Raw genomic sequence first — 25882 nt, forward strand, 5'->3', positions numbered from 1 at the left:
ATCTGCATGAAATCTGTATAAATCAAGCCAGAGGAAGAGCCTATAAAATGTGCTCCTGAGACGGTTTATTTTGTATCATATAGTGAAAGTGAACTTTAAAGAAGAACATTCATGTAAACAGATTTATGGAGACAGTCCTCTTGTCTCCTGTATGTCTTTTATTGCACAGTTTGGGGAGTTCCATGTATCTAGGCTTGGAAAGACTAGATTTTTATCAGTAAGTGTTGGTAGATGTCAATATGCTGATAGACAGTGCCTTACTTTGCCTACATGTAAAATGCTGCAGCTGCACCACTGTCATGTTTAAGTATAGACACTACAGGAATGGGAGGGTTTCCCGTCGCTAGAGATAATCCACCTCCCCAAGAGACAGTAGCTAGGTCAACGGAAGAATTCTTCCATTGACCTAGCACTGTCTATACCAGGGTGAAGTCGGCTTAACTATGTGGTCAGGTGTGTGGATTTTTCACTCTCGAGAGATGTAGCTATGCCAATGTAACTTTTGGGTGTAGACTACCCTCAGAATAGTGCTGCTTGACAACTTTAGAGTCAAAATCCAGTGATTTAATCTTGAACTAAGCTTGTTACAAATGGACTAACAGGAGCCTTGTAAAAACAGGTACGATTGTTGATTTAAAGCTATTTACTGTGTATACTTTGACATGTGATGTTGACAATTTGTGCAGTTTATAAAGCTTTAACTTTTTGAATTAGATCTTTAAATAATTGTCTGCTCCCCTCCACAATTTCCTGCAGCTGTGAAAATGTAAATAGAGAAAAATCTAAAAAAGACTTACCGATGAATGTTGGTATCCATAAAAATTTGAAGTCCGCCAAGGCCATGTAGATAACTCCTGGTGACCATTTTTGGAAGTGGCAGTGTTGTCTAGTTAATAGTGCCCCAGAGTGAGAGCAAGCAGTCATGAGTTATAAAGCTGGCTCTGTTGCCAGCCTGCTGTGTAGCCTTGGAAAAGTCATTTAACCTTTTGTATGCTCCAGTTACATGGGGATAATATTTACCTACCACACAAGATTATTGTGTGCCTTGATTAGCTTACATTGGCATGTTGCTTTGAGAGGTACATTGCTAAATGAGTGCACAATACTTGTTATTGAATCTTAGAAGTATAAATACAGGAAGAACTTAGTAACTTATCCAACCCATTCCTGTGGGGCCAGCATAGGGCTGTTCTCCACAGTGCTTTGCCAATCTTAGTTTAAATGACCCAAACGATGGGACTTTCCTTGGGAGACTGTCCCGCAGCTTCGTACATTGTGACTTTATTTTAGAGGAGGTGGCTTACTCTCCATGGCTTGCTACTATGGGTTTGACAGTGATCTTAAGTGTCTTGCAGCTGCACAGGTCTTGGATGTTGAAGGTTGCTTCCGTCTAAGAAAAGTGTGAAGACAAAGAATTTCTTTCTGCTCTGGGTGTCTGTCTGATAAGCAGAGATGGCTGCTCTAACTGAAAGCCGGAGCTTCATTCACAAACAGCAAATGTAGCAGTGCTATCAGAGATCATCACCTGTAGAGTCAGAGAAGAATTGCCCTCCCCCCAGTGCAAGACATTGCACAATTGACCAGGGACTTTCTGGGTAGAGGTTCCCTCTACTTTCTCTGCAGGGTTGGTTTTTGACTAGGTGGCCCAGTGGTCTGTTTCAGTATGGCAGTTCAGATTTCTCTATGCTAAATCAAGATTAGGAGGTGGTATGATCCTGTGCTAGAAATGAATTCCCAATTTTTGTGCCCTTCTCCCAGAAATCCTGCCTCTCCTCGTTCAAACCCAGTTTCTTCCACTCCACAGTCCTAGAGTGATCACCTCTACAATGCTGTCTGTGCACCCACCCACACTTGACCTCTCGTTTCTGTCTTTATTAGACAGAAAGCTCACTGGGGGGTGGATCTATTCATTGTCTTTTGAAAAGCACATATGTGCTTCTGGTATTAAGAATTCAGTTGGTTTTATTGTGTTTGTGTTGTTTTTGCTTCAGTAAAGATGGTGAAGGGAGGAATTCTTCATTCGGACTGTGTGAGCCTTAGGAAGGGACAGTGTATCTGTTTGTTGATGGTCTTGACCCTGCAGTGAGGGGTCTGGTGTAACTGGAGAGGGCTCAGGGTTCATTAGCAAACTGTAACCAAGAATTTTTTGTAACAGCACAGCTTTTGAAAGTCTCTGTGCTTCTTAGAGTGTTGAGTGGGCACCTGCGAGGTGGGGGTCAGGCTGTCTGTAGCCACATCCCTGGGTTGAGTTACTTATCACAGCAAGCAGGACAGTTTAAATGGTTAGGATTGTGGTACCTTGTGCACTAGCTTTAAGTATTAGGAGCAGATAGGTGGTTTCCCTTGGATGCCCTCTATAAAGAGTCTGAGTGATAGAAACCATTAATCTTCGTAGAGTTTGGTTGCTTTTTGTGTCTGAGAGGGATCACCTAGAATCCAAATACACTTTGCTACCATGTCCTATAAATTCTTTATTTTATCTTCAGTGAAATCACAACTACATTTTAAAAGCAGGATGGACGTAATGATTTACAGCTGATATCAAGCGCTTAAGTCATTATTATGCTACAGAAAGTATTGTAGAAAGTTTAGGTTTATAGGAGTGTGAATAATTTTCTGTCAAATGGGGATTATCCCTTTTAATCTAAAAGACACTCATTCTCTCTCTATCTGAGGTTTCAAAGACATTTGTCTCATTGGAATCTATTGCTCTCCATTGTAAAATAAATCTCCTGTGTATACAGTGCATAGGAGACTGTAAATGTGAATTTATTAGATTTATTGAAAGCCAAATACTCTGAACTCTTTAATGTCACAAACAGTTGAATTTTGTGAACACCATGGGGTATGTTTTCAAGGAGTTGGGCCATGTTTTAGCTGCGTATCTCTTCGATTTGAGGGCTTTAGCTGAAGGTCTGTAGTTATAAAGGTCTTGTGGGGCTAATCCTTTGCGGACATTTCCTGAAAACATGGATGGAGAATTGTAGGATTTCTTAGGAGTCAAGTAATTGGTTTTCTCCTTGTTGCCTTCTGTCCTGGGCTGGATGTTTGCTGAAAAACGCCATGCCTCTCCCAGTGATAGGAAGTACAATAGGCCTGTAACAGAGCTAAGACCTTTGAGATGCTGAGTCAGTGCAGCTATTCTTTACACAGAGCCAGATTTTCAGTGGGCCTTTAGAATGGTATCCAAAATATTTGCAGGCACATGTACTTTTTACAAGAATATGAATCTCCTTTCATGAGTGCAACCCAGGTAATTGCACAGCCCATGTAGTTCCCCCTTTGCAGGAATGAATGCAGGGCTTTACGCATGCACTCAGGCTGTGGACGCTCTTTTAGAGGCACAGGTGATCTAAAGTGTTGTATCAAGAGTTTGTCAGGAAGATGCTGATGGAATGCTAGCTGGGAATATTGGCTTGGAAATGTTTGGAGTTCTGCATGCCACATAAGGGTCCATCCACCCCTTCCCATTTCTTGGTGTCTCAGTTGTAAGTTCCAGTAGGCTAATTCTTCTACATTTAATATAAATTGTTAAACTTGCAGTGCTTGAGGGAAAACCACTGTGAGCCCGACCAGGGTGAATTCCCGTAGTTCATGTAACCGTGCTCTCTCTGCATGTCTTGCTGATGGGGTTGCCAGGTGTCCAGCTTTTTATCAGAACGCCTGGTCTAAAAGGGACCCTGGTGGTTCTGATAGGCACCACTGACCGGACCGTTAAAAGCCCAGTCGGTGGCACAGCGGGGGCCCAGGGCTAAGGCAAACTCCCTGCCTGCTCTAGCTCCATGTGGCTCCCAGATGTGGCCACCAGATCCCTGAAGCCTCTAGGTGCTGGGGTGGCCAGGCAAGCTCCGCGCACTGCCCTTGCCCCGAGTACCAGCTTCACAGCTCCCAATAGCTGGGAACCCAGACCAATGGGAGCTGCAGAAGGCAGTGCCTGCAAGTACAAAGGCAGCGAGGACCACGCAGAGCCGCCTGGTCACCCATGCACCTAGAGACCACAGGGTACTGGTGGCTGCTTCCTCAGAGCCGGGGTAAGCACTGCTGGGATCCTGCACCCCAACCCCCTGGCCTAGCCTGGAACCCCTTCCTGCAGCGCAAACCCCTCATCCCCAGCCCCACCCCAGAGCCCATAATCCCTCCCTCACCCCAACCTCCTCCCCCAGCCCAGTGAGAGTGAGGGTGGGGAAGAGTTAGCGATGGAGGGGGGGAGTGAAGTGAATGGGGGTGGGGCCTCAGAAGGGGCGGGGAAGGGGTGTTCTGTTTTTTGTGTGGTTAGAAAGATGGCGGTCCTACTTGCTGATCTTTGTCTCGTCGTTTCTTTGTATGTCTCTTGCCTTATACATAGATTATAAGCTTCTTGGGACAGCGGCTGCCTTTTGTTCCCTGTGTGCGCCGTGCCTAGCGCAGTGGGGTCCTGATCCGTGATTCGGGCTCCTGGGCGTTCTAGTCATACAAATAAATAATAATGAGACAAGCCTGCTTCAGTCACTGCGGGGCTTCACACCTCACTCCTTTGGCTTTCTCTTCGCAGACAGTGGGGAAGAATGACCTTTTCTCAGAATCCAGAGGATTATCTCTTCCCTGGCTATGCTCAGCCCTGCGTACGGGCAGCCGTTGGCAGTGGCACCCTGTCTCCAGCAGTGCCCGTTACTGGGCGCTGCAGAGAAAGGTGTGAGCTGCCACAGCATGTGTGACTGAGTGATGCTGTGCTATGGTCAGGGCAGATTCCTTTCAGCTGGGTGGTGACCTATTAACACCACGCACCATGAGGATGGTGAACTCTGCCTAATCTGTCTCTGGTAGTTCTAACATCCCTCTTACATGGTCACTCCACCTAGCTAGTGTACTGGTAGATGCTGTCCTTATTCATAGAAATGTCTATTTTGTTTACAGTTTATTAATCTGTTTGCTTCCATCTCCTGTCACAGCAAATTCCATAGGCTGTGTGTTTTCTGATTATCCTTTTTAAATGGCTGCTCCTTTTTCTTGCATTAGCATGGTGGTTTCAAAGGTTTCAGAGCCAGTATGTATCTTTTTTTTTTTTTTTTTTTTTTAAGTTAAACTTTGTATTAAAGAAACTGAGTAGCACCAGCTAGAACTGAGCTTCGTTTCGGCAGGATCTATCCAGCTTCCCCTAACAGATCTCTGCCAATGCACCTCACTGCTGACCCTCAGCATCTCCTCGTGTCCTATTTCTGAGCCCCTACATTTTCCTATAATGTACATGAAACTTGAGTCCTAGCAGCCTCTGCTTTCTCAGTCTGACTATCAATCGTGCAAGACTGTGCAGTGCTTTCTGTGATGTGACCAAATATCTGTTGGGGATGACAATGAAACCATGACACTCGCTTTTAGTCTGTGATTCAAGCCAGGATATGAATCTCTATGGGCCACGTTCATAGTTGGTGTAAGCAGGTACAACTCCACTTGCTTTAATGGAGTTTCTTTGATTCATAAATTCTAAGACCGAAAGGGACCACTATGATCATCTAGTCTGAGCTCCTGCATAATACAGGCCATAGAACGTCTCCAAAATCCATTCTTTTTTGAACTAGCGGTGCATGCAACTGCTTACATCAGATGCTTTGCCTAACCAGCAAGAGCAGTAACTGACTGCATCATCTGTCTCCTCCATTCATGGCTGTTATACAAGTGCTGTTTTCTAGTAGCAACAACCTGTCTCAATCAAATGTGTCTCGGTGACCGATCTGATTCTAGTCACATAAGGCAGCTCAAGGTCACCAATCCTTTGGTAGCTTTTTTTTCGGTCCTTCCTTTACCACACCCCATGGCAATCCATTCCATAGAGTGTCACTGCTGCCATCCATGTACCCCAAGAATGGGCAGTGGTGCGGGCGTGGCACTCTGGCATGAGAGACCTTTGCAACTCCCCTATTACACCTTGCTTTCTGCATTGTCCATCTGCAATTGAAATTGAAAGTCTAGTAAACAGCTCCCCATACAGAGTTTCCTTTTGGGTTGAAGACTTTCATCTGAAGAGACATCTGGCTATATGTAATAGACCAAATTTCCAGGAGGAAATGTTCCCTTACTGCTTATTTACTGTTCTGCTTGAAGGTGTTCTGTCTCCTGGTGTTTTGTTTGTATCTGGAGAAGCCTGGGAATTGTGACTGGTCAGTTTCAATGTGCCAGACCTTACCACATAGCAAGGGAATACCCTGATTCTTGGGAAAAGTTGTAAGATTGTCATTTGGAATCAACACTTGCTGATGGACAGTTCCATGTGGTGTGGGGAAGGAAGCTGTTTTGTTTGCATTTTGTGTCTGCTTTTCCCTTTTGGAATGAACTGTGTGGTGCTCGGGTGCAGGAAAGATCCCAGGTTAAGAGGCCTGTGGCCTGTTTTTCCCTACATGATGGAGACATCAGCCTGCTTCTCCCTGCCAGTTGACTGCAGCCGTAACCTGGAGTGACCCACCTTTAGGGATGAGAGGTTTATTTGGTCTCCTATTTAGAATCTCAAACTCCACTTAGTAACCATTGGATAGCAACCACCTTTAGGGTCTGTCTACGCTGCAGTCAGAGGCGTCATTGCAGCATGTATAGACATACCCGCGCTAGCTTTGATCTAGTTAGCTCCAATAATGATGGCAATGAAGCTGCTGCAGCAAGGGCTGCACAGGCCTGTCTGGGACCTTGCGAGCTGCTACCATGTTGCTGCAATGTCACAGCTGCTATTATTTGAGCTAGCTAGATCAGAGCTAGCTAGGGTATATCTGGAGTGCTGCTGTCCTACCTCGCACTGCAGCATAGACAGACCCTCAGTCATTCCTGATGCGGGCTGGCTTTGAAGGATGTGTCTACAATGTATTTATTATTTCATTAGCACCAGCTGCTGTAGGTGCCTTAGGCCATGGCTACACTTACATTTTTGCAGCGCTGGTAGTTACAGCTGTGGTCGTACAGCTGTGTAGGGCCAGTGCTGCAGTGTGGCCACACTGACAGCGACCAGCACTGCAGTGTGGCCACATTTGCAGCATTTGCAGCGGCTTGGGTCGCATTGTGGGCAGCTATCCCAGCGTCAAGTGGCTTGCAACGTGCTTTTCAAAAGAGGGGGTGGGGGGAGTGTGACAGGTAGCTTGCGGGAGACAGAGAGAGTGGATTTTTGGAGCAGACACTGTGAGCTCCCTGCTTGCAAATTCTGGCCATTTCCCCCACCCCTCTCTCAATCACACTCTAAATGTAAAAAGGCTCAGACAGATAAGCAGCTTCTCCGACAGATCCCCCACCCCCGTGCTGTTTGTCTCCTCAAGCAACAACTGTGAACATTCCAAAGCCTCGGCTGGTTTGCTCGCTGGCTGCAGCAAAGAGCAGCTGTGTTTGTTTTTAGATAAGTAGCTCAGGGAGTACCTCCCAGTTTGTTGTATACAGGAATTGTGGGATACCTCCTAATACCCTGGAGGCCAATAACAGCGCTGGTGAGTGTCCACACCTGATGAGCAGCTCTGCATCAGCAGCACTGGATTCGCTACACCCGTAGCGGACCAGGTGTACAGTCAGCGCTGCAGGAAGGGAGTTGCAGCACTGGCTGAGCTCTGTAAGTGTGGACACCTGGTAAGTTGCAGCGCTGTAACCCCCTCACCAGCGCTGCAACTTGCAAGTGTAGCCAAGGCCTTAGACGAGTAAGAAGAGCAAGCTCTTGCCTCAAATAGATACAAATAGAACCTGGTCCAAGGGTACAAACTTGATCAAGGGGCAATGATGATGGTGGGATGAAGTTCAGCCCGTCGTGGTCGTGCCATCGCTTTGATTTCTGTTTGCTGCTGATAATTTATTTTTAAAGGAGTAAAAATATTCAGGGCCTTGATTTCATGCCAGTTCGCTAAGGAGTGGAAAGCTTTGAATCCCCACTGTTCCTTCGTTCCACAGAGTCAGCAGCATCCCAAAGCTGCTAACATGGGCCTGATCCTGAAAGGTGCTCTGCATGCTCCATTCAACTTTGGGGGTGGACAGTGCTCAGCACCTCAGAAGAGGCACTCAGCATCTCACCAGGATCAAGCCCCTGTACTCACTAGAGAGCGACATGGGGTGCATATTGAGAGCTCATCTCATCTAGCACCAAAGATGATGAGTCACAGCAGCAAGAAGTTTGGCAAAGGCAGTTTCTTCTTTTGTGAGAGCCAGCGCGCCGTATCTGCGAGGAGGCTGTTTCGCCCTGGCATGGTACTTTCCTTGGCGATGCCCATGCACAGCTCTCTGCAGGTTTGGCCACAATCTGCCTTCTCTGATTGCTCTTCACTTCTATTCTTCAAGGTCACTCTCATCGTAGTTCCTGCATCGTTCATTGCTGATTGCCCAATTACCCTGCTCCTACCTTCCTCGGGAATATTGCTCTGCCTTGTGCGGCTATGAAATGTTGCCGGTATGCTAATCATGGAGCAGAGAACAAACAGTGCAGGGCAGGGTTGTTTTTGTTTTAGCCGAAGAATGAAAGAGGCCAAATTGAAGAACCAGGTGATCTCTCCTGAGTGAGTCCCTCAGGATGCAGTGCTCACTCTGGCTGCTCCCGGCAGGATCTTTCTCTGTCAATCCAGATTCTTATATTGCTACTGCTCCTCAGAGTGTGTGAACACCTCCGCTTTGTAACCCAGCAGCCCTCCAATGCTACCGTAACCGAGGGAATGTAGGCATGGATTGCTACAGTATAGGGCCTTGGCTTGCCTGATCTTTTCACAGTGACCCACACCTTGCTGAAGGAAAGCTGAAAAGCACAAAGCACACTTAGCTTGTCCAATCTGTGAGTAGTATGGGGTGTGACAGCTGAGTGTGAGTACATGGGAGGTGGCCATGCCAAGGCAACGGGGGGTTACTTCCCCAACGCAGAGGGAAAGGTGCAATGGAATGAAATTGAGCAGAAGAACGTTTAGTCTGAGGATTAAGAAAAGTTCCTAAGGGAGGGGGAACGTACTGGCAGGAATATATTTTGTTGATTTGGTGAATGCAGTCCAGTCAAGCCAAGCCTCAGTGTTCTTATCTGTGACTTTCAAGGCACGAAGACCTCCGGGAAGTGGAGTCATTTTGCAGTCCTCAACAATGTGTGTCATGGTTTGTGGCAGGGAGAGCCTGTTAGAGGGGAGTCCTCTCTCTAAGGTGCAGGAACACCTCGGCCTGGACACTTAAAGCAGGATGGAGCAGAGCGCTGGAGAATAGCCTGTAAACAGCAGCCATGCCTTAGCTGGGGTGGACAGGGACAAAATGTGACCTGCTAGAGCTTTTCTTTCTCTTTCTTCTGATTGACTGATACTTGCCTTCATTAAAATCCCCAGCCTCCTGATTAACCCCTGCTCATTCTCACTAAACATTGTTCCTGGTTTTGTGGCCCTGGCTAGGCTCAAGCTGGCTCCTAGGTGCCTTTTCCTCCAATTTTTTCCAGTGGACTGAGCTAAGTATTTCCAATGACATTGCAAATTGTATTAATCTCTTGCCATACAAGGGCATTGTTGCTAGGCAACCTTTAACAGGCTGCACTGTTTCTTGCATTCTGTGACTGCTTTGTGGCCTGACTCACAAATATACACATCTGTGCACTTCCATATTGTGTGTCAATGTCTGCCCCAGGTGCTCTGCATGCCAGAGCCCACACCTGGCAAGAGTGTGGAGTGATGGGTCTTTGACCTGCCATGATATGCATCTGTCACTGGACACACGGAACATTCTGGAAATATTTTCTCATGCTATTGACTTTCATCCTAATCCCTCGTGTGTATGGGGAGAGAGAGGCTTTCCTGGTCCCCTTTGCACACAGATATTTTAACATTTCATGGGTCACTGCAACCTGGTTCCTCACGGATAGACTCTGCTTGCATTAGTCACCTGGCATAGGTGCCCCTCACTTCACCTCAGCTGGACATTCCTCTATGGGTTTACAGGATGGCTGGGAATAGCAGCTGGGGTTGGTACATGAAAGCATGAAAAGATAAATCTGAGAGCTTGCCACTCTCTTGCATGTGTACAGGTCTTCTGCTTTCTGCAAGGGTTGTGTATATGGCTGTCTTAATAGAAACACACATTTCTCCTGGTCCAGTGACTAGAGTATTTGTTTCTCCTTTTGAGCGCTGATCTCTAATGCTCTGCTGACTTGTGAAGGGTTCTCTCCAGGACCCAGTGCTAGGCATCCTATTGGGATACAAACCTGCCCACTGCTAAAGGACCTCCCCCACAGCCTAAGAGGAGAATCCGCAGGACCTGAAGCCAAGTGATTCCAGGGGACAACTAATGAGATAACAGGGACAGGAGTCAGGTCAAAGGGCGAAACGAAGGGAACCAGACGGGAACACCGAGCAGAGAATCCCGGAGAGCGCCCACTGGTCCTCGAAAGCGTCAAGGGAGCCAGCAGACACCACACAGAGGAACTCTGCCCGGATCTGTGAGCGGAGGGAAGATGGGAAATAGGCCCCACAGTCACAGGAGAACCCATCAGCCAACCTTCTCTCCCTGGTTTTATAGATGGCCATTTTAGCCAGGGCCGGGAGGAGGTTGACCAGGAGGTCCCATGGTTTTGTGGGGCCACAGATAGGGAGTGCGTAGATAAGGTGAGGGGAAAAGTGCAACCAAAAACATAACAGGATATCTAAGAGGACCCAGAATAGGGGCTGCGACCTGGCACACTCCAGGTGAATGTGCGCCAGGGTGTGTCTCACACTGCATAAGGGGCAGGTGTCTGGGACAGGGTAAACTGTGCCAAATTCACACCTATGCTCATGGCCCCGTAAAGGAGCTGCCAACTGGTATCCCCAGCGGCCCTAGAGTATAGGCTGGCCCACCAGGGCTCACCCTCTAAAGGTGGCAGGAGGTCCTGCCACTTTGTGTTGGGACAGGACACGAGGGTGAGGTAGTGAAGGGTGTGGAGAATGAGCGTATATAGCTGTTTCCTTGGTGCGGTCTGGGAGTGAACCGGCTGTGAGTCATGCAGCCAGCTCATGCTAAAGGGGCAGTGGGGCCAGTTGGGTCCACAGGGCAGGGGCCTGCTGAAAAGGTCCGAAGGGCCTGGGGTAGAGGGTGGGCGGGGAGTGCCCTCTCGCAGGACTCGGTTGAAGTAGGCCCAAGCAGCGGGCAGCAAAGTGGCCTTCACCTCTTGAAGTACGCATTGGGGAGTATGAAGCCTGGAGAGCCCCATGCACTCAGCGAGCGTCAGGGGATTCGGCCAGTCTCCCCTATCATAGTTCAGGAGGTCTCCAACTCCAGTGACTTCCACCAGGATCAACCTCTGGCGCCACCTGCACACAGAGCTGGGGGCTATGTAGCAGGGGCTCTGCGAGGAAATCTGCCTCCTCGGTGGCCGCCACGGACCTGGTCGCAGAAAAGAGCTTCCAGGTCCGGAGGAGGTCCTGGTAGAAGACTGGCAGCCCAGACAGATCTTGCAGAAGACCGCTCGGATGGAGATAAAGGAGCTGCCAGTCATATTGGAGCCCTTGGAAGCTGTGCAGAAAGGCGTGTACACCAGTTCACTCCATGTCAGACTACCTGCACCATAAAGGAGCCTCTGCAGGGCTTGGAGGCGTAAGACATGGACGTGAGTGTGTAGGCACTTCAGGCTATGCCTTCCCTCCTCCAGGGGTAGGTGGAGAACCCCTGCAGAGATGCCAGTGCCAGGCATGCTAGGCAGACTCTCTTGATCAGCATGAGTCGGCCACGGTGATGCAATCTGAACCTGAGAGGTCCTCACTGGAGAAGTTCCAAGGATGATTTGTAAGTTAACTTAATGGGAATTTTCATGCAGCTGGTGCCGCGTGGATTTCTCAGGTGAGGCTATGACTGTTGTTTCTCTTTACGCTAGCCATTAATATGCCTATGCAAATATGGCATGTGCAGAGAATGCACACTCAGGAAGGTGACTCGACAGAGACTGTCTGCTTTTTAAATTCATGAATTGAGCCCTTTGTCACTTCTGACAGGAATAGAATTGGATGACAGTGATGGGGAACAGCTTTTAACTTACAAGTTTAAATCGAAAGAATCAACAGTAATAAATGATATATGATCTATTCAAAGGAGCATCCCCCATATTCTAAACAAATATAAAGGCACTCAATCTCTGAAGGTTACTTCTATATATGAAATTCACTTGCTTACTTTTATCAATTGAAGGAGTCTGCTTTATGACTTGCTTTTTTCCCCCTCAGACTCGCAGGATAAACTTTTGACTCTTGAACTTTCCATTGGTTTTATCTTTGTGCTCGCTGGTGGAGTTGAATACAGACATGTTTACAAGGCAATGGTGGAGTTGTACACATTGGGTATCTTTGTCATGGTAATGAGGAAATATTGAATACTGCCCAGGAAAAAGCTTCCATTTTATTTCAAATTCTAAAGATAACAAAGATAACTCACTTTTTTGTCCATTGAAACTAATAATACTTTGCATTTCTGTAGCATCTTCCATCTGAGAATCTCCAGCTGCTTCACAATACAAATATTAATGAACTTGTCTTTTCAGCATCCAGACAGTTCTCCATAGTGCTGATTTTGTTTCCTTCTTGCTTTATAATACCAATATCCAGCACCAGAGGTTGGTTGGTGTGATTTCAGTGAGCCGCTGTTATCTCGCGAAGGCTACTGTCTTCTGTTTCAGAAAATAAGATTTAATTTAAAAAGCAAACAAAACAGTTAAGTCTTTGGTTCTTAGACCCAGCCAGACTAAGAGTTGCCCATGGTCATACACGAAGTCTGGCATTTCAAAGAATAGACTTTGGTCTTGGATGATCTGGTGGTTAAGGTAGAGAACCATTTTCCCTAGAAACTGGACACCAGGAGGTACAAAATACTGTGTTACTCTGTAGTAATTACAGGTAGTCGTTTATTTAAGACTGGGATTTTTCTATTTGCATGTAACCCTTCAGCCGCAGTTGGCAATTTTATTACTGTGAGTAGCTAACACACTACAGAAGATCTTTGAAAAATATGTAGTGAGGTTTTACTTGAAGTCAACCATAAAACTAACACAAAACTAGGAAAAATAGATTGAGTGGTTTCTCTGAGCATATCAGTATATTGTTTACTCTGTGTGTGGCTTTTGGGTGGAACAGCAGTCCTGTGTGCTGTCATAACATTTGTGTGCAACTGGACAGGCTCCTGCCTGGAGTAGACAGCAGGTATTGGCTCTCCTGGGCCTTAGAAGAGAAGAGCCTGTGCTGGCCTAGCTATGGACCAGCTGGAGAAACGTGGGCATCTATGAAAAAACTGCAGGAGAGATGCAGGCAGAGGGATACCACAGGGCTGCATGAAAGCCAAGGAACAGTGGCAGGTGTACCTCAAGGCTAGGGAGGCCAGCAATTGATCTGATTGAGCTGCAGACCAGCCTCTTTTACCATGAGCTGTATGCCATGCTTGGTGGAGGCCCCACCAGCACTGTGCAGACAGCTGTGGATAGCTGGGAGGAGCATTAGTCTGAGACCCCTGCCTGAAGAGTGAGGAACAGAAGAAGAGTGGGGGAAGAAGTCCAGCTAAGCCACAAGCCAGGACCTGTTTGAGACTCCACCACAGCCTGCCCAGTCATACTAGCTGAGCATGGAGGTGTTCAGTGAAGGGGAAGGAACCTCCGGTAAGTGTGTGCATGTGTTTTCCCTGACAATGTTTAAATTTAAAGATGGTGCTCAGCCCAACATGGCACAGGTGTCGACTTCTCATTGCTTTGGGGTTTTTTGGATGGGAAGACGTTCCAGTACAACAACTGGAGGTAGAGTTGTATCTACTTTCTGTTTCCCTTTAGTGTTAGGTGGGGTGTGGGGAGTGGGTGGGTGCATGAAGCTGTTCACATACATAGGGATGTCCCTTGTATCCTCTTGAGAGGTCTTGAAACTTCCATGGAGATATTCTGCAATCCTCTCTTGAAGGCATCTAGGGATAGCTGCCTTATTTCTTCCTCTGCAGTGAGATGCTTTCCCATGCCACACCGCGATGACACATAGGCCCGGCCAGTTTCGAGATGCCGGTAGCAGCTATGCACTCTGTGCCTTCTGTTATCCTCAGGAGTGAGATTTCAGCTAAAAACACTACTTCCTGGGGAAAACATTCAGTAGCTCCTCCATCTACTATGACAGGAGAGCTCAGACTTCATGTTGTTCTTCTTCCTAAATTTCTTCTCCTACCTGTGGGGTCTTAACTGCTTATGAATAAGCTTTGTCCGAAGGTATAGGGAGAAGGAACCCAAATCCTATCCAGATTAACTGTCCTGTTTTGAAGTTTGCCTGTCTTGTTTTGAGAGGTGGGGCAATGGATGCAGCAGCAGATAAGGGTAGGAGCCATTCCTCAAAGAAAATATTTGTTTGTTTTTTTTCCCCTGTGTTTTCTTATAATTTCAATCTCCTATCCTGATTAGAGCAGTTGCATTCCAGAAGTGAGTCTGTGTTTAGGGAGACAAACCAAGAACAGTGAAGCCCTTCCACTTGCAAAAGTCAAATTGCTTAGCTGCAGAGCAGGGAATCTGAACACCTTTTTATTTCTGGGCAATGGAGCACTGTGCCTGTGCCCACTGTGCAGGCATTGGAACAGAGCTGGTGTGCGCTGCAGAATATGCCCTGCTGATCTGAAAAGATCACTTCTTGAGCAGAGGAAACATCCACAGGCTCTTAACCCTTTCACTGCTGCTCTGCCGGCCAAGAGGATGGAACTAGGCCATCTGGTAGCATTGGAAAGGTATTTCTTTGCTGTACCTGCTCATGGCCATCACCATTAAAGAGATTATTTATACACTAAGTGCTACTTTTTGCCATCCTGACAAGGCCTGAAAAGAGTCTGGGGCAGCAGCTGTGTTGATCACAGAGGAAGTACTGTTCTGTCATGTGCTGAGCACCCTCCGCGCAGTGCAGGAGAAGGCCCTGAGTTTGGCGATATGTATGTCTTAAACAGAGTTTTCCATCCAGTTAAGAATTCCTCTAATAAAAGACCAGAAAGAGTGTACATAGGTGGCACACCAGGGCAAGAAGCTTGGCGGTTTGGTGTGTACATTGGGGAAAGCCAGTTGCCGTGGCATGATGGGGTGGGCAGGGCTTGATAGCACATTGGGCTAGTGCACTTGCCATTTGTTGCTGGAGACTCATGTTCAAATCTTGGGATAAGTTTCCCCTAGGGCCTCTCCAATGCTGTGTGTGCGTGTATCCACCTTCTGGAAGCACCTCCCAACATCAGCATAGCAGGTAATCTCCCTTTTGGAATAGCAGGAGCATGCCACCAGGCTTGAGATGCATTGGCGTGGTGGTGTGGGGAAATTCCTCTTTGCATAACGTGTGCCAGGCTCCAGCTCTGTCACCTGCCTGAAGTGCCAAGGAGGGAGACCAGAATTCCAGCCCCACAAAGACTTGCTGTTGATTATAAAGGGAAACTGGTACAGAGGTGCATTGGCAACTTTATGAAAACACTGAGCTCCTCTGGCCTTTCTGTAACATCAGAACTCACAGAGTGAAAGTTGAATTATATTGAGGAGGGGACTTTTACAGGTTGGCGTTTCTGATGACTTTCCAGTGTGGTGGTTTCTGGAGGAATCCTTTGTTCTCCTTCAGCTTTCAGTGCATTGTAATTTGTATTATAGCCTATTAAACTGTCTTTGTGCTTCTGAATATTTAATCCATTTAAGATAATAGCACAATGTTTCCTATCATTTATTTATTAGTTAAATGCTGCCCACACTGAGGTAGAAATAGACCCTGCCCCAAAGAACTCTCCATCTAAGATTTATAAACAACATACGGAGGACAGCAAAATACTCTATTCTAACCACTAGGGACTCTCAAGGAGATTGTATCAAGACTGGAGTAGAGGAGTAGTGGTGCTGGAAGATGCAACTAGCATCCCCTCTAGAGATCAGAGTTCAAATCTTATCTATGGTCACCAGTGATGATGAGATGGGTAGTCTTATTCTACTTGTTGTTATACTGCAAAAGCATTGCAGACGTGCCCAAGAAACCAGTTCCTTTTTGTTCTCGCTCTCTCTTTTCCTGGGGCAAGTCCGGTCCCCACTCTAGGTCTGAGTTACCCCATCTATAAGAATCGGGTACCACTCTTGTGAAGTTTCTTGTGTATGAATGACACACATTATGTAAGTTTAATATGTTGATATAATGTTATAATTTACCAGCATTAAAATCTCTGACATCTAATTCTCCCACTGAAGCTGGCAATGGAAACTGAAAATGGCACAGTGTGTTCTCCTGCTTGTGGCAATGTACATTAAAACAATGGGGAACAGAAGGAATGTAATGTCTTATTGCAATCTTCAATTTTAATTTCCAAGCCCTGCTCGAATCATCTAGCAATTGTCAAGATGTGAAATGTAAGATAGCGTGAGATGGCTGTGATCATTTGTTACAGAAAAATGTTCGTTGCATTCTCAGTTCCCTGTCCAAAGTTAAGAGCTGTTACTGGGTTTTAAAGAAGTGGCTTTATAAAGTTACAACATATAATATTTTAGCTAGGCCTGCAGAGATAAAGGCAGTCCAATCTCTTGCTTCTGGATTGAAGTCAGTTTGCCACAGGGGTTAGGGAAGAATGCACAGTTGGCCAGTTGCATTTTTTCCCTTTGACCCTCCTCTGAAGCATCACGTATTAGTTATTGTCTGTACCAGGAGACCACACTTGATGGACTGAGGGTCTGGTCTGGTATGGCAGCAACTACAGTATGTCCAAAAGAAAGTTGCCGGATCTTTCTTTTTTGGTTGCCTTGAAGGAAATAATGGTACAGAGAGACTATATGGGTGTGGCAAAATGCTTCTCCCTCCCTTTCAGAGCTCAGATACCCCACTGAGGCCAGTGATTTATACAACTGGATTTAAACTGTTGTGTGGGCTAAATTCCCTTGGCTTTACTCCTGAGGTGAATTTCGCCCAGTGTGTGTTTAATGTTGGGTAACATATAAAAGGTCTGTTTCTCTGTGTGCTGGACAGGCAAGAGACTGTAGAGTAACATAGCAAGTGTGGAGATGTCTAAGGCATGCATGAAAGGACAAGTGGTCTGGCAAGTCTGAGTCAATAGATGAGGATATAACCTTTGAGACTTATTGTTTGGGTTTTTTTTTTAAAAAAGACCCCCAGATTTGCTACTGCAGAGAGACCTTGTGTTCCCCTTGTCTAGACTTCCTCTCACTTCCCTGTTCCATAGAGAGGAAAATGCTATAATGGCTATTTTCCACAGCTACAGTGCTTTCTGAAAGGGCCTTCACTGTCTTATGCATTTCTCTCGTCACATGACCTGATAGTCACATGTTCTGCTACAGATGGTCTAGATAATACTTAGTTCTGGGTGCAGGGGACTGGACTAGATGACCTCTCAAGGTCTCTTCTAGTTGATTTTATCCCCATTCCAATGAAACAAGTGGTTCTAAAAAAATGACTTGGCCTATGAATACAGGTTACATGCCGCATTCATGGGTGACATGGCCTTTGGGTGAATCTTAGTCACCTTTACCTATCTGATTGTCTGTCTATCTTTTTTGATACAGTTGCAAACTAGGTAGTTGCTTGTGAATCAGAAGCCTGCATACACTGCCCCAGGAAGTCCTGGTACTCCAGGAACATCTTATCTGACCCATTGACACTGTGTCTGGGAATGAGGGTTTTTCTGAGAATGAACAAATTGAGGGGCTGTGTTTCATGTAGCTGTACTTGGTTCTTCTCACAAGTCTCTTCTTGAGAGCGAGAGACACTATTTACACAATGCAGGTGTGCATTTGTTTATATTCAGGAGACACCTAGAAAGACATAAAACTGGTTCCCAGGATTGGTTGGAAAAGTGGAATAGGCTCAAGCCTAGCATGGCTGGACATGCTCCATGGGCCCCAGGTGGGGGTACAGCCCCCATTTACCTGCGAGTGAGGTTCCTCTCTCCCATATGTCAAAACCTAGTTTGGGCTAAGCATGTCACCACCACCTCAGTGAGGATAGGAGTGAGAAGAGGCACATGCTAGACCTCAGCTTGTGAAATAACTGGCCAGGGTGCTTGCTTCCATCTGCCTTGTCCCCTGCTATGGCCAAGTATCCTAGAGAGGGGAATTGCTCTCTGGGCTCCTATCACCATGTTTTTGTTTCTTTTAAATGCCTTGTTACCTTATGGCCGTTATGGTGGTCCCCTCAGCCTTTCTCCCATCCTGTAAGGGCTGGGCACTGTAGCAGCATGATTCTTTTATTGCCTTACTGTGTTCAGATTATGTCGGACAGTAACTAATAGCAATAAGCAAATAACATATTAGAAGCTTTGCTATTAAAATATTTAATGCTAGCCTTAAAGCACTGCAGTGACTGCTACTTATATTTCATAGGGAAGAGGGGAGGCGGCACCGTGTACATGCTGTCTGTCCAGGATAGGTCTGTCCTCTCTCTATGCAGGTACTGAGTGTACGATGTGTATGTAGGTTACTCTAAAGCTGCACATTGTAGGAGTGGGGCGGGGGGAAGATATTTGATGATACATTTTAAAACAGCCTTGTCCAGTTCCACTTGCCTGGAGTAAGCAATTGGGGTTTTTCGGACAGGTGAGTAAATTATTGTCAGTCTCTGATTCCAGTCTCTGTGGCATGGAGCGAGCGAGTCTTTGTGCCTGGCAGAGAGTCTTGGCAGTGGTGCCAGGCTTAGTCAAACAGAACCGCGAGTCCGAATGTTTCCTCTCGTTGGGAGTTGCAATATGCTAGTCTTGTCTCTCAGACAGTATTTTTATGTGAGCTGATGGTTGCCAAGGTAACAGAGGCTTAGGGGAGTCTCGCGTCTACGTAGCTCGCTGGCCTCTGCAAGCGCTGGGAGCAGATGTTGGATGGAATCCTTAGAGCCAGGCTGACAGCAAGAACAATGCTTCCAGCAGTTGCAGCTGAAGGGTGCTGAAGAGAACAACTTGCCTAGTCGTGCTTAGGTGCAAGGGAGCAGGTTCAGGGCTCTCTCTCACTCTTTCTCTTTTTTTGGGGGGGGTTATAATTTAGTATTCTTGTCTCACCCCACAGGGGTTTCTCAGCCGTCGGCTTAAAGGCTCTATCAAAAGGACAAAGAGCCAGCCCAAGCTTGATAGGAACAGCAGCTTCCGGCACATTTTACCTGGCTTCAGGAGTGTGGACAATGAAAGGTAAGGGAACGTGTCCGTGTCTGTGTGTATGCGCGCGCACACGAGAGAGAGAGAGAGAATGAGGTTATTGATTTTCCTGGGCTTGCTAATATACTGCTCATCTTGCTCGGAGCATAGGGCTAAGTGTGCAGTAGAAGTGGGCTCATTTAATCACAGTGAGGGGCGATTTTAATTTGCAGAAGAGCAAGCAATGCAAATCCACCCTTTTTAGGCTATCAGGATTAGAAACCCATCTAGTCTATGTTTTAAAATTTGATAATAAACTCTAAGCCCCTGCCCTGGCACGCAAATAGCTTGGGGATGCAGCTGCAGAAGATGAGGCTGAGGGAGGGAGGTGCTCGCAGACTGTGCTACATTGAGTATCACAGGGTCACACAACACTCTGCAGACAGCAATGGTTAATAATATCAACAGATCACTTCCACAAATCCCTTCTTCCCCATGCCATCGACCCCCCTTCGTTTACTGAGCTGGATCCTTTGGATGCTTCTTCCTGCTGAGCCGTGAGAGGAGCTTTCATCCGGGAGAGGGTGTGTTGTGGGGAATGTGCAAATGTATCAGAGGAAGCATTTGACATGGGATGGCTAGCAGGGGAGAGAGATTTAAAACAAAATCAAAGGGGGTAAAATCCAGTTTTTATTCATTCTGAGCTGGAATGAGATGAGCCCATGAGAGCCCTTTATCTGCTTTATAGATGTACATATGTGCATGTTCATGTCTCTCTCTCTCTCTCTCTCTCTCACACACACACTCACACTCACACACACACACACACACACTCTTAAAGTGATGCGTATTTCTATATGAAAACATTTATTTACTGATTCTCGCAGATCAAGGTCAGAGTTGGCTAAGTCTGACTCCATGGCCAGTCATGGAAATCAACCAAATGTTTGCTTACAAAAGAGGAACCTTTCAGCTTTAATGTGAATCTCAATAGAGTGACACAATAGGAAAAGAGAGCCAAGAAAACTCCATGTATGAAAAATAGCAATGACCAGATGCCAAGGATGATGTAGATCAACGGTTGGGAACATGTTGTAGCAATAGTGGCTTAAAACATGGTATAGAATTTCCTCTGGAATCCGTTTTGTACTTCTGTTTTAAAAGCAATGACAACATTTTCTTTTTGGCTTTATTTATTTGGGTAGGGAAACAGGTGTTAATCTTTGAAGCTCCATAAATGACAAGTGGTCTGTATTTTTCTTTGGTGCAGCCTACAAGCATCTCTCCTTCTGAAAGTGTATGAACGTGAAAGTGAAAGGTTTTGCTGACCAGTGCAATGCAGTATTTCAGAGGTTTGATGCCTCTGCTGAGATTTTCACGTAGACTCTAAGTAGGGCACTGTGTTCTGCGTGGAAGCCAAGTGAGTCTAGTTAGGCATCAGGGGATGCTCCAGTTGTTGCTGCTGCTCTCAGAGGAAGAGCTGGCTGCATTAGACACTGTTTTCTCTAAAATATACATCAAAAGTCTAGCTAAAGTCTAGCTAGAAGGTTTGTTTCTCTGTGTGAATTGGTAACATGGGGGAGGGAACTTTGCTGTTTGTCATCCCTGCAGAGAAGGTCAAGGACCCAGAGTAATCACCACAAATTAGGACTTGTAACTTCCTTTCCTTTCCCTTCTGTGGATAAGTCTCTCTCCCAAGGTGAGAGTCTCAAGAGTTCTTGTTAGTCTGCTGTCAGATACAGACAGGCCTTCTGCAGCCTTCATATTGGCAGGTTCTTTGAGTGGCTGTTGTAGGTTTTCAGTGTAGGTCTTCAGGGGGGAAGAGTAAAGGTGACATTCACTAGCAGTGAACACAACGACCGGTAGTTGTGCGTAGGAGAGCTAAGGAAGATGCAAGGTAGAGTGACCGGATGTCCTGTTTTGTTTTGTTTTTTAAATAGGGACAGTCCCGATTTTTGGTTTTTTTTTTTTTCTTATATAGGCTCCTAGTACTCCCCCACCCCCATTCCGATTTTTCACACTTGCTGTCTGGTCTCCCTAATGCAAGGTCTTCTGTTAGTGCAGGTATTGCCTCATAAACTTCATCTCCTGCCACATATATTTGTGTTTGACTTGTAGGGGACCAGGCAATGCTTTTTTTCTCTCGAATGCATGCGCCCAGCCCATCCAGCTTTGATAGCTGTGTCAGATCCACAGTACACGCTAATATCATTTTTGCATAGGACCAGGAATTATAGATTAATCTTTAATTAAATATTATGTCCTGTGATGAAACCTCCAGGAATATGTCTAGCCAAAATTGGCAACCCTACTTACGACGTTGTCTTTGTTGACTGCTGTTGTCCTAGAGGTGAAAGAAATCTCCCAGCTGTATCTGCTGAGCCTCTCGGAGCCGCACCCCAGGGTTTCTGTTATGACTGTTAACTTAAGACTTTAAAGTTCCCATGTCTACAAAAAGCACACTATCCCAAGTTCTGTATGTAAAAGGATGTGAATGTTTCACACCATTCTTGCTCATTTTCCACCCTGTTTCCTTGTGTTCTTTGTGACCTAAGAAATGTTTCAGAGGAAGCAGCTTGGATCAGAACATTTTGCCTTTTAAACATTTGGTTGGTGACTCCATCTTGTATCCAGGCTGATTCTCCTTCCTATCTGGTGTGAGAAGCTGCGATAATTATTTGTGCATACCAGAGCTTCCTAGAATTTTGCTGGGAAAGAGATGTCATGGCAAAAGTGAGCAAAGCAATGGATACAATCGAAACGCATGTGTCTTAAATATTAGCCCTGGCACATTGTAATTGAGTCGATGTGTCAGCATCTCTATTATGTATCATGCCCCTTAGTTGCTTTTTTCCTTTGATTCTCACACATCTTGTCTATCCAGCTTTATATGGTACAAGTGAATAAATAGTGTGTGTCCGTGGCCACACACACACACACACATTCAGCCAGATAGAATATGATGTATGCATGACACACACAGTCATACAGAGTCTGGATGTAAATGGATGAACCATATGTTTTCTTTTATATAAACAGACATATGCATATGAACTTGAATAAATTATGTAAATTTCAAAAAGCAAGTGGTTACCTACCACAATAGGGAGAAAGTCTGTCTGATGGGAGTTTTGTTATAAAACAAAACTAGGAACCATTATTACACATGGGAAATGTTGGCAGAATGTCTCACTGGCACCAGTGCAGAATTGCCTTGTTAATTTAACAACAGCCTGGCTTTCATACTTTATATTGGCACAAGGAAAAAGGCCATGTTCTCATGGATGGTCAAAGAGCTGCTCCCTGCTTAGAGGAGGGATGGCAGTTCTGACATGCCTGTTCTCTTCTTGGCTGGAGTTTAAATGGCATCTGCAAAGGTTCTACTTTCATATCCAGGCATTTATTTGTGAAGTTGGAGAGTGAGTGTGTGTGTGTGTGTGCGCGCGCGCACGCGCAGAACAATTGAACCTCGGAAATATATTTAATGAACTCTCAGCTGACACCTTTTGATTGTTTCTTCGTGCAGACTGTCTGAGGAATCATTCAAAGTGCTGTGTAAAATATGCTATAGACAATCCATCAATGCATTAGTTTGTAGCAAAGATTTCCTGTGACTCGCTCTGTTGGGTTTTATGTTGTCCGGACAGAGATGTGAATCAGTACTGGCCTGCCTTTCTGTCAGTCTGGAAAAGGTGCACTTCGGGCATACTCAATTCAGTGTAAGTTGCTGTGGAGTAAAATCAGAGTTTTGCATGGTAGGCACCGGGTCTTGCCATCCTTACTCATGCCGAGCAGCACCTTACTCTGCGAAAATCCCCACTGTTTTCTGTTTAGCGTAAGAGGGGCAGAACCTGACCCAATATGAGCAAATATTCATCATGAGATGTGCATTAATCTGGTGCAATCAGTTTATACAAATGCAAGGTATAAATGAGGGCTGTGGAATGTCCATTTGTTGGTTAGTCAGATTGCTCGTTAGCGGTAAAAGAGGGTGCAGTAAAAGCAGCTGCGGCTTGATTTATTACGATGACCGACAAAGTTTTTAATGTGAAGTGCTGAATGTTCGTCTTTGTATCGGCCACTTTGGAATCTGCCACAAATCAAGCATTTGGCGAATGAGTTCTCCTTAATTGGACCCCCGTTCTTCCAGTAAAATACGTGATGAGTTACAGTGCTTAGTTCAGGTCTGAGACACAGAGAATGGCATTGGATAACTAAGGGGGAGGGGGATTATTCTGCTGTAGTCATTAATTACTGCTGTTAGTTTATTTCCAATTGATTTTTATTATACTGACCTTTTGAAAAATATATTCAAAGAGAAAGAAGACTCCCAGGAGTTGAGACCTTTTTACATGGGATTTTTTTTTTTAGACTTAAGTTTATAAGCAATGAATCTGATCCTTCTTCCTCTGAAATCAATGGGAAGACTGCCCTTGATCTCAGTGGGATCAGGCTGGGGCCCTTATCTAGAGGGGAAAACTCTGTGACTGTGTTGTTTTTTTTCTCTGCTCACTGCTGTAATGACTGTTGACAGTGTCCTGAAGTCTGAGTGCTCGAACTCTCAGAAACGTCTTGGCAGGGTCTGAGTTCAGGAGCAAATGAGAGTCCCTAGCTGTAGGGCTTCCTTTTAATTGAGAATTTTCAGGAGGGTGGGGGTTTGGATTTGCTGGTTCAGTCATCGAGAAATGGAGGACAAGATTGCCCTCCGATAACTGGTGAGCAGCCAAGCTTGCTAACATCAGTGCTGGCACATTCGATCTGTCTTGGAGCTAAATCACAATACAATTGAGATAATTAACCATCTGTTGGCGTGTGACTTGCCTACGGCTTTGAACCGGACTTAAATGGACTGCCTCACCTCCCGTCTGGGATCTGTGCAAGATCCTGGTTTGGCTTCTCTAGTGTTCTTGAGAAACATAACTGCAGTGGCAAAGATCTCGTGTTGGGGCTCTTTCACAACAATAAAGGGTATTTTAAAAATATCATCTGAATTCCGTGCTGTCCAAGATGCTGGATTCTCAGCCTGGCAGAAGGAAGTTCTTTTCCTTAGGAAAGGTGTAGCACGGGCAGCAGCACTACCTGTCTCCCAACCTCCACCTTAATTGGAAGGAGCCATGTCTAGGGTCCGTAGATCTCCATGTTTTCTCCCAACGTTGTCTTCTCGGCTAAGCTAACAAGGAAGCCAACTGCGGCAGCTCTTTTCTTCAATATGCCAACCTGTCGCCTGGAAACTCGACTGAGCCCACTGACCGCATTGCCCTGAGGCCCTCAACAGGTGGTGGTAACTTTCAATCTCTCCCAAGCTGGGGTGGATTTGAACTGGCACCCTACATATAAAATATTCCAGTTTTTCTTTATGAACTCAACTCCAACTCCGTTATCCTTTTACTTCAGTAAATTAAGTTTAATTTCTTTTTAAAAGAATAAACAAATCAATTTTAATTTACTGAATTAACAGACTAGCATGGAGTGGTACTTCCCTTACAACTGATCATTTAGCACAGGATGGGTTATTTGGCTCTGGGTGTCATGGTTATAAGCTTTTCGTTGCTGGAGATTGGGTTTCTTTTTCTTTTGGGTTTTTATTTTTTGCACTGATGGATGACTACATGGCAGAGGCAGCTAGTGTTCCACACAAGGTTAAGGGCCTGGACTTCTCTTCTCATCTCTCATAGCTAAGGCTTTGATTTATACCTGTCTTGTTGGAAATCATTATATAAACTAGAGCAGAGTTAGACTAGGCAGTTGTACAGTCTACTTTTCATTGCATGAATACCCTCAGATTACATTGACATGGTGAAATATAATTCCTTTACTTTTTTCCACTTTTACTTCCGTGTGTGTGTTACTCTGGTATAAACTCGCTGAAATTAATGGGGTTTTGGGTGTTAGCAGTGCAACATCCCCTAAATGTTTGTATGATGTTAAAGGGAAAAATCCCATCAGCTCCTTCTGCATATAGATAATCAAGGTTTTAGCCTGTTAAAATGATCATATGGTACTTCTATATAAAGATGTAAGTTTATCAAGCACTTGGGACCTTTTGTACCTTTTATTATGAACAAATACAGAAGTAAATCAGCAAAATAAATAAATAGCCCTCTAAATTGTTTAATTACAATATTGATCTTTCCTGAGTATACTTCTCTGTGCATACCTAGAACTCATTTAGAATTAAGAGACACTCAATTACAAAGGTTTGTGATTATTTTGCAAGTTTTCCTGTATAATTCCAGGGGATAACATTCGATTTAAGCATTTTTTGGCTCTGCAAAAGTCTGAACATATGGCCAATTGTAAATGAGCCTCGGTCTTGGAAGGGATGCAGCGGTGAATTTAATGAATAGCAGTGAGGACTTACAGTAGGATTCCCCCCTCCCCAAATTCTTTTCTCTATCATAGATTCTTATGTACAGCCTCCGGGGGGAGAGAATATGCGCAACCAACGGACTGTGACACGTTTAATTTCTGGATCTGGGCTAGAGCTGTCAGTTTTGTGGGTTTTCAAACACTTGAAAGGCTTCTTTTGGCCTAGCAATAGCGCATATATCACTTTAAAAAGCTGCACTGTTCTAATAAAGTACATTGGCGAATGAAATCTTTTTTAGATCTAAATGGCAATTGTTTATTCTTCGGGAATCAGATCTGCTACATTTCTATCATAGTGAAGGTGGTTGGGCCTGATGAGAATACAGTGGCCTCTGAACCTGCAGTGCAGAGTCTGAGAGAGTCACTTAATTTCCTGTGTGAGGAAGGATGACTCATATTGCAGAACTAGGCCACTGGCTGGCCCTGGAATGCATGAATGCCTTTCAGAGCTGTGTTAGGAAGTGCCAAAGTGCACTCTCCTCCAGCTACTTACTTGAATAGCATGAGACGG

General features: G+C 45.5%; 1 protein-coding gene across 7 annotated transcripts in view; it reads left to right on the plus strand.

Moving 5' to 3' along the window:
• The window catches only part of DAB2IP (DAB2 interacting protein), a 344050-nt gene that overhangs the window by 138829 nt on the left and 179339 nt on the right, over nucleotides 1-25882 (plus strand). For all 7 annotated transcript variants that reach the window (XR_004371910.2, XM_032767534.2, XM_032767539.2 and 4 more), the window contains exon 3: nucleotides 18938-19056. Coding sequence is in view for 6 of the 7 variants with exons in the window: in XM_032767534.2 (XP_032623425.1) it covers nucleotides 18938-19056 (119 nt within the window). In the remaining variant the exon portion in view is untranslated. The remainder of the gene's footprint in view (nucleotides 1-18937; nucleotides 19057-25882) is intronic.

This window comes from Chelonoidis abingdonii, chromosome 24 (assembly GCF_003597395.2).
Source record: "Chelonoidis abingdonii isolate Lonesome George chromosome 24, CheloAbing_2.0, whole genome shotgun sequence".
Lineage (NCBI taxonomy): Eukaryota > Metazoa > Chordata > Testudines > Testudinidae > Chelonoidis > Chelonoidis abingdonii.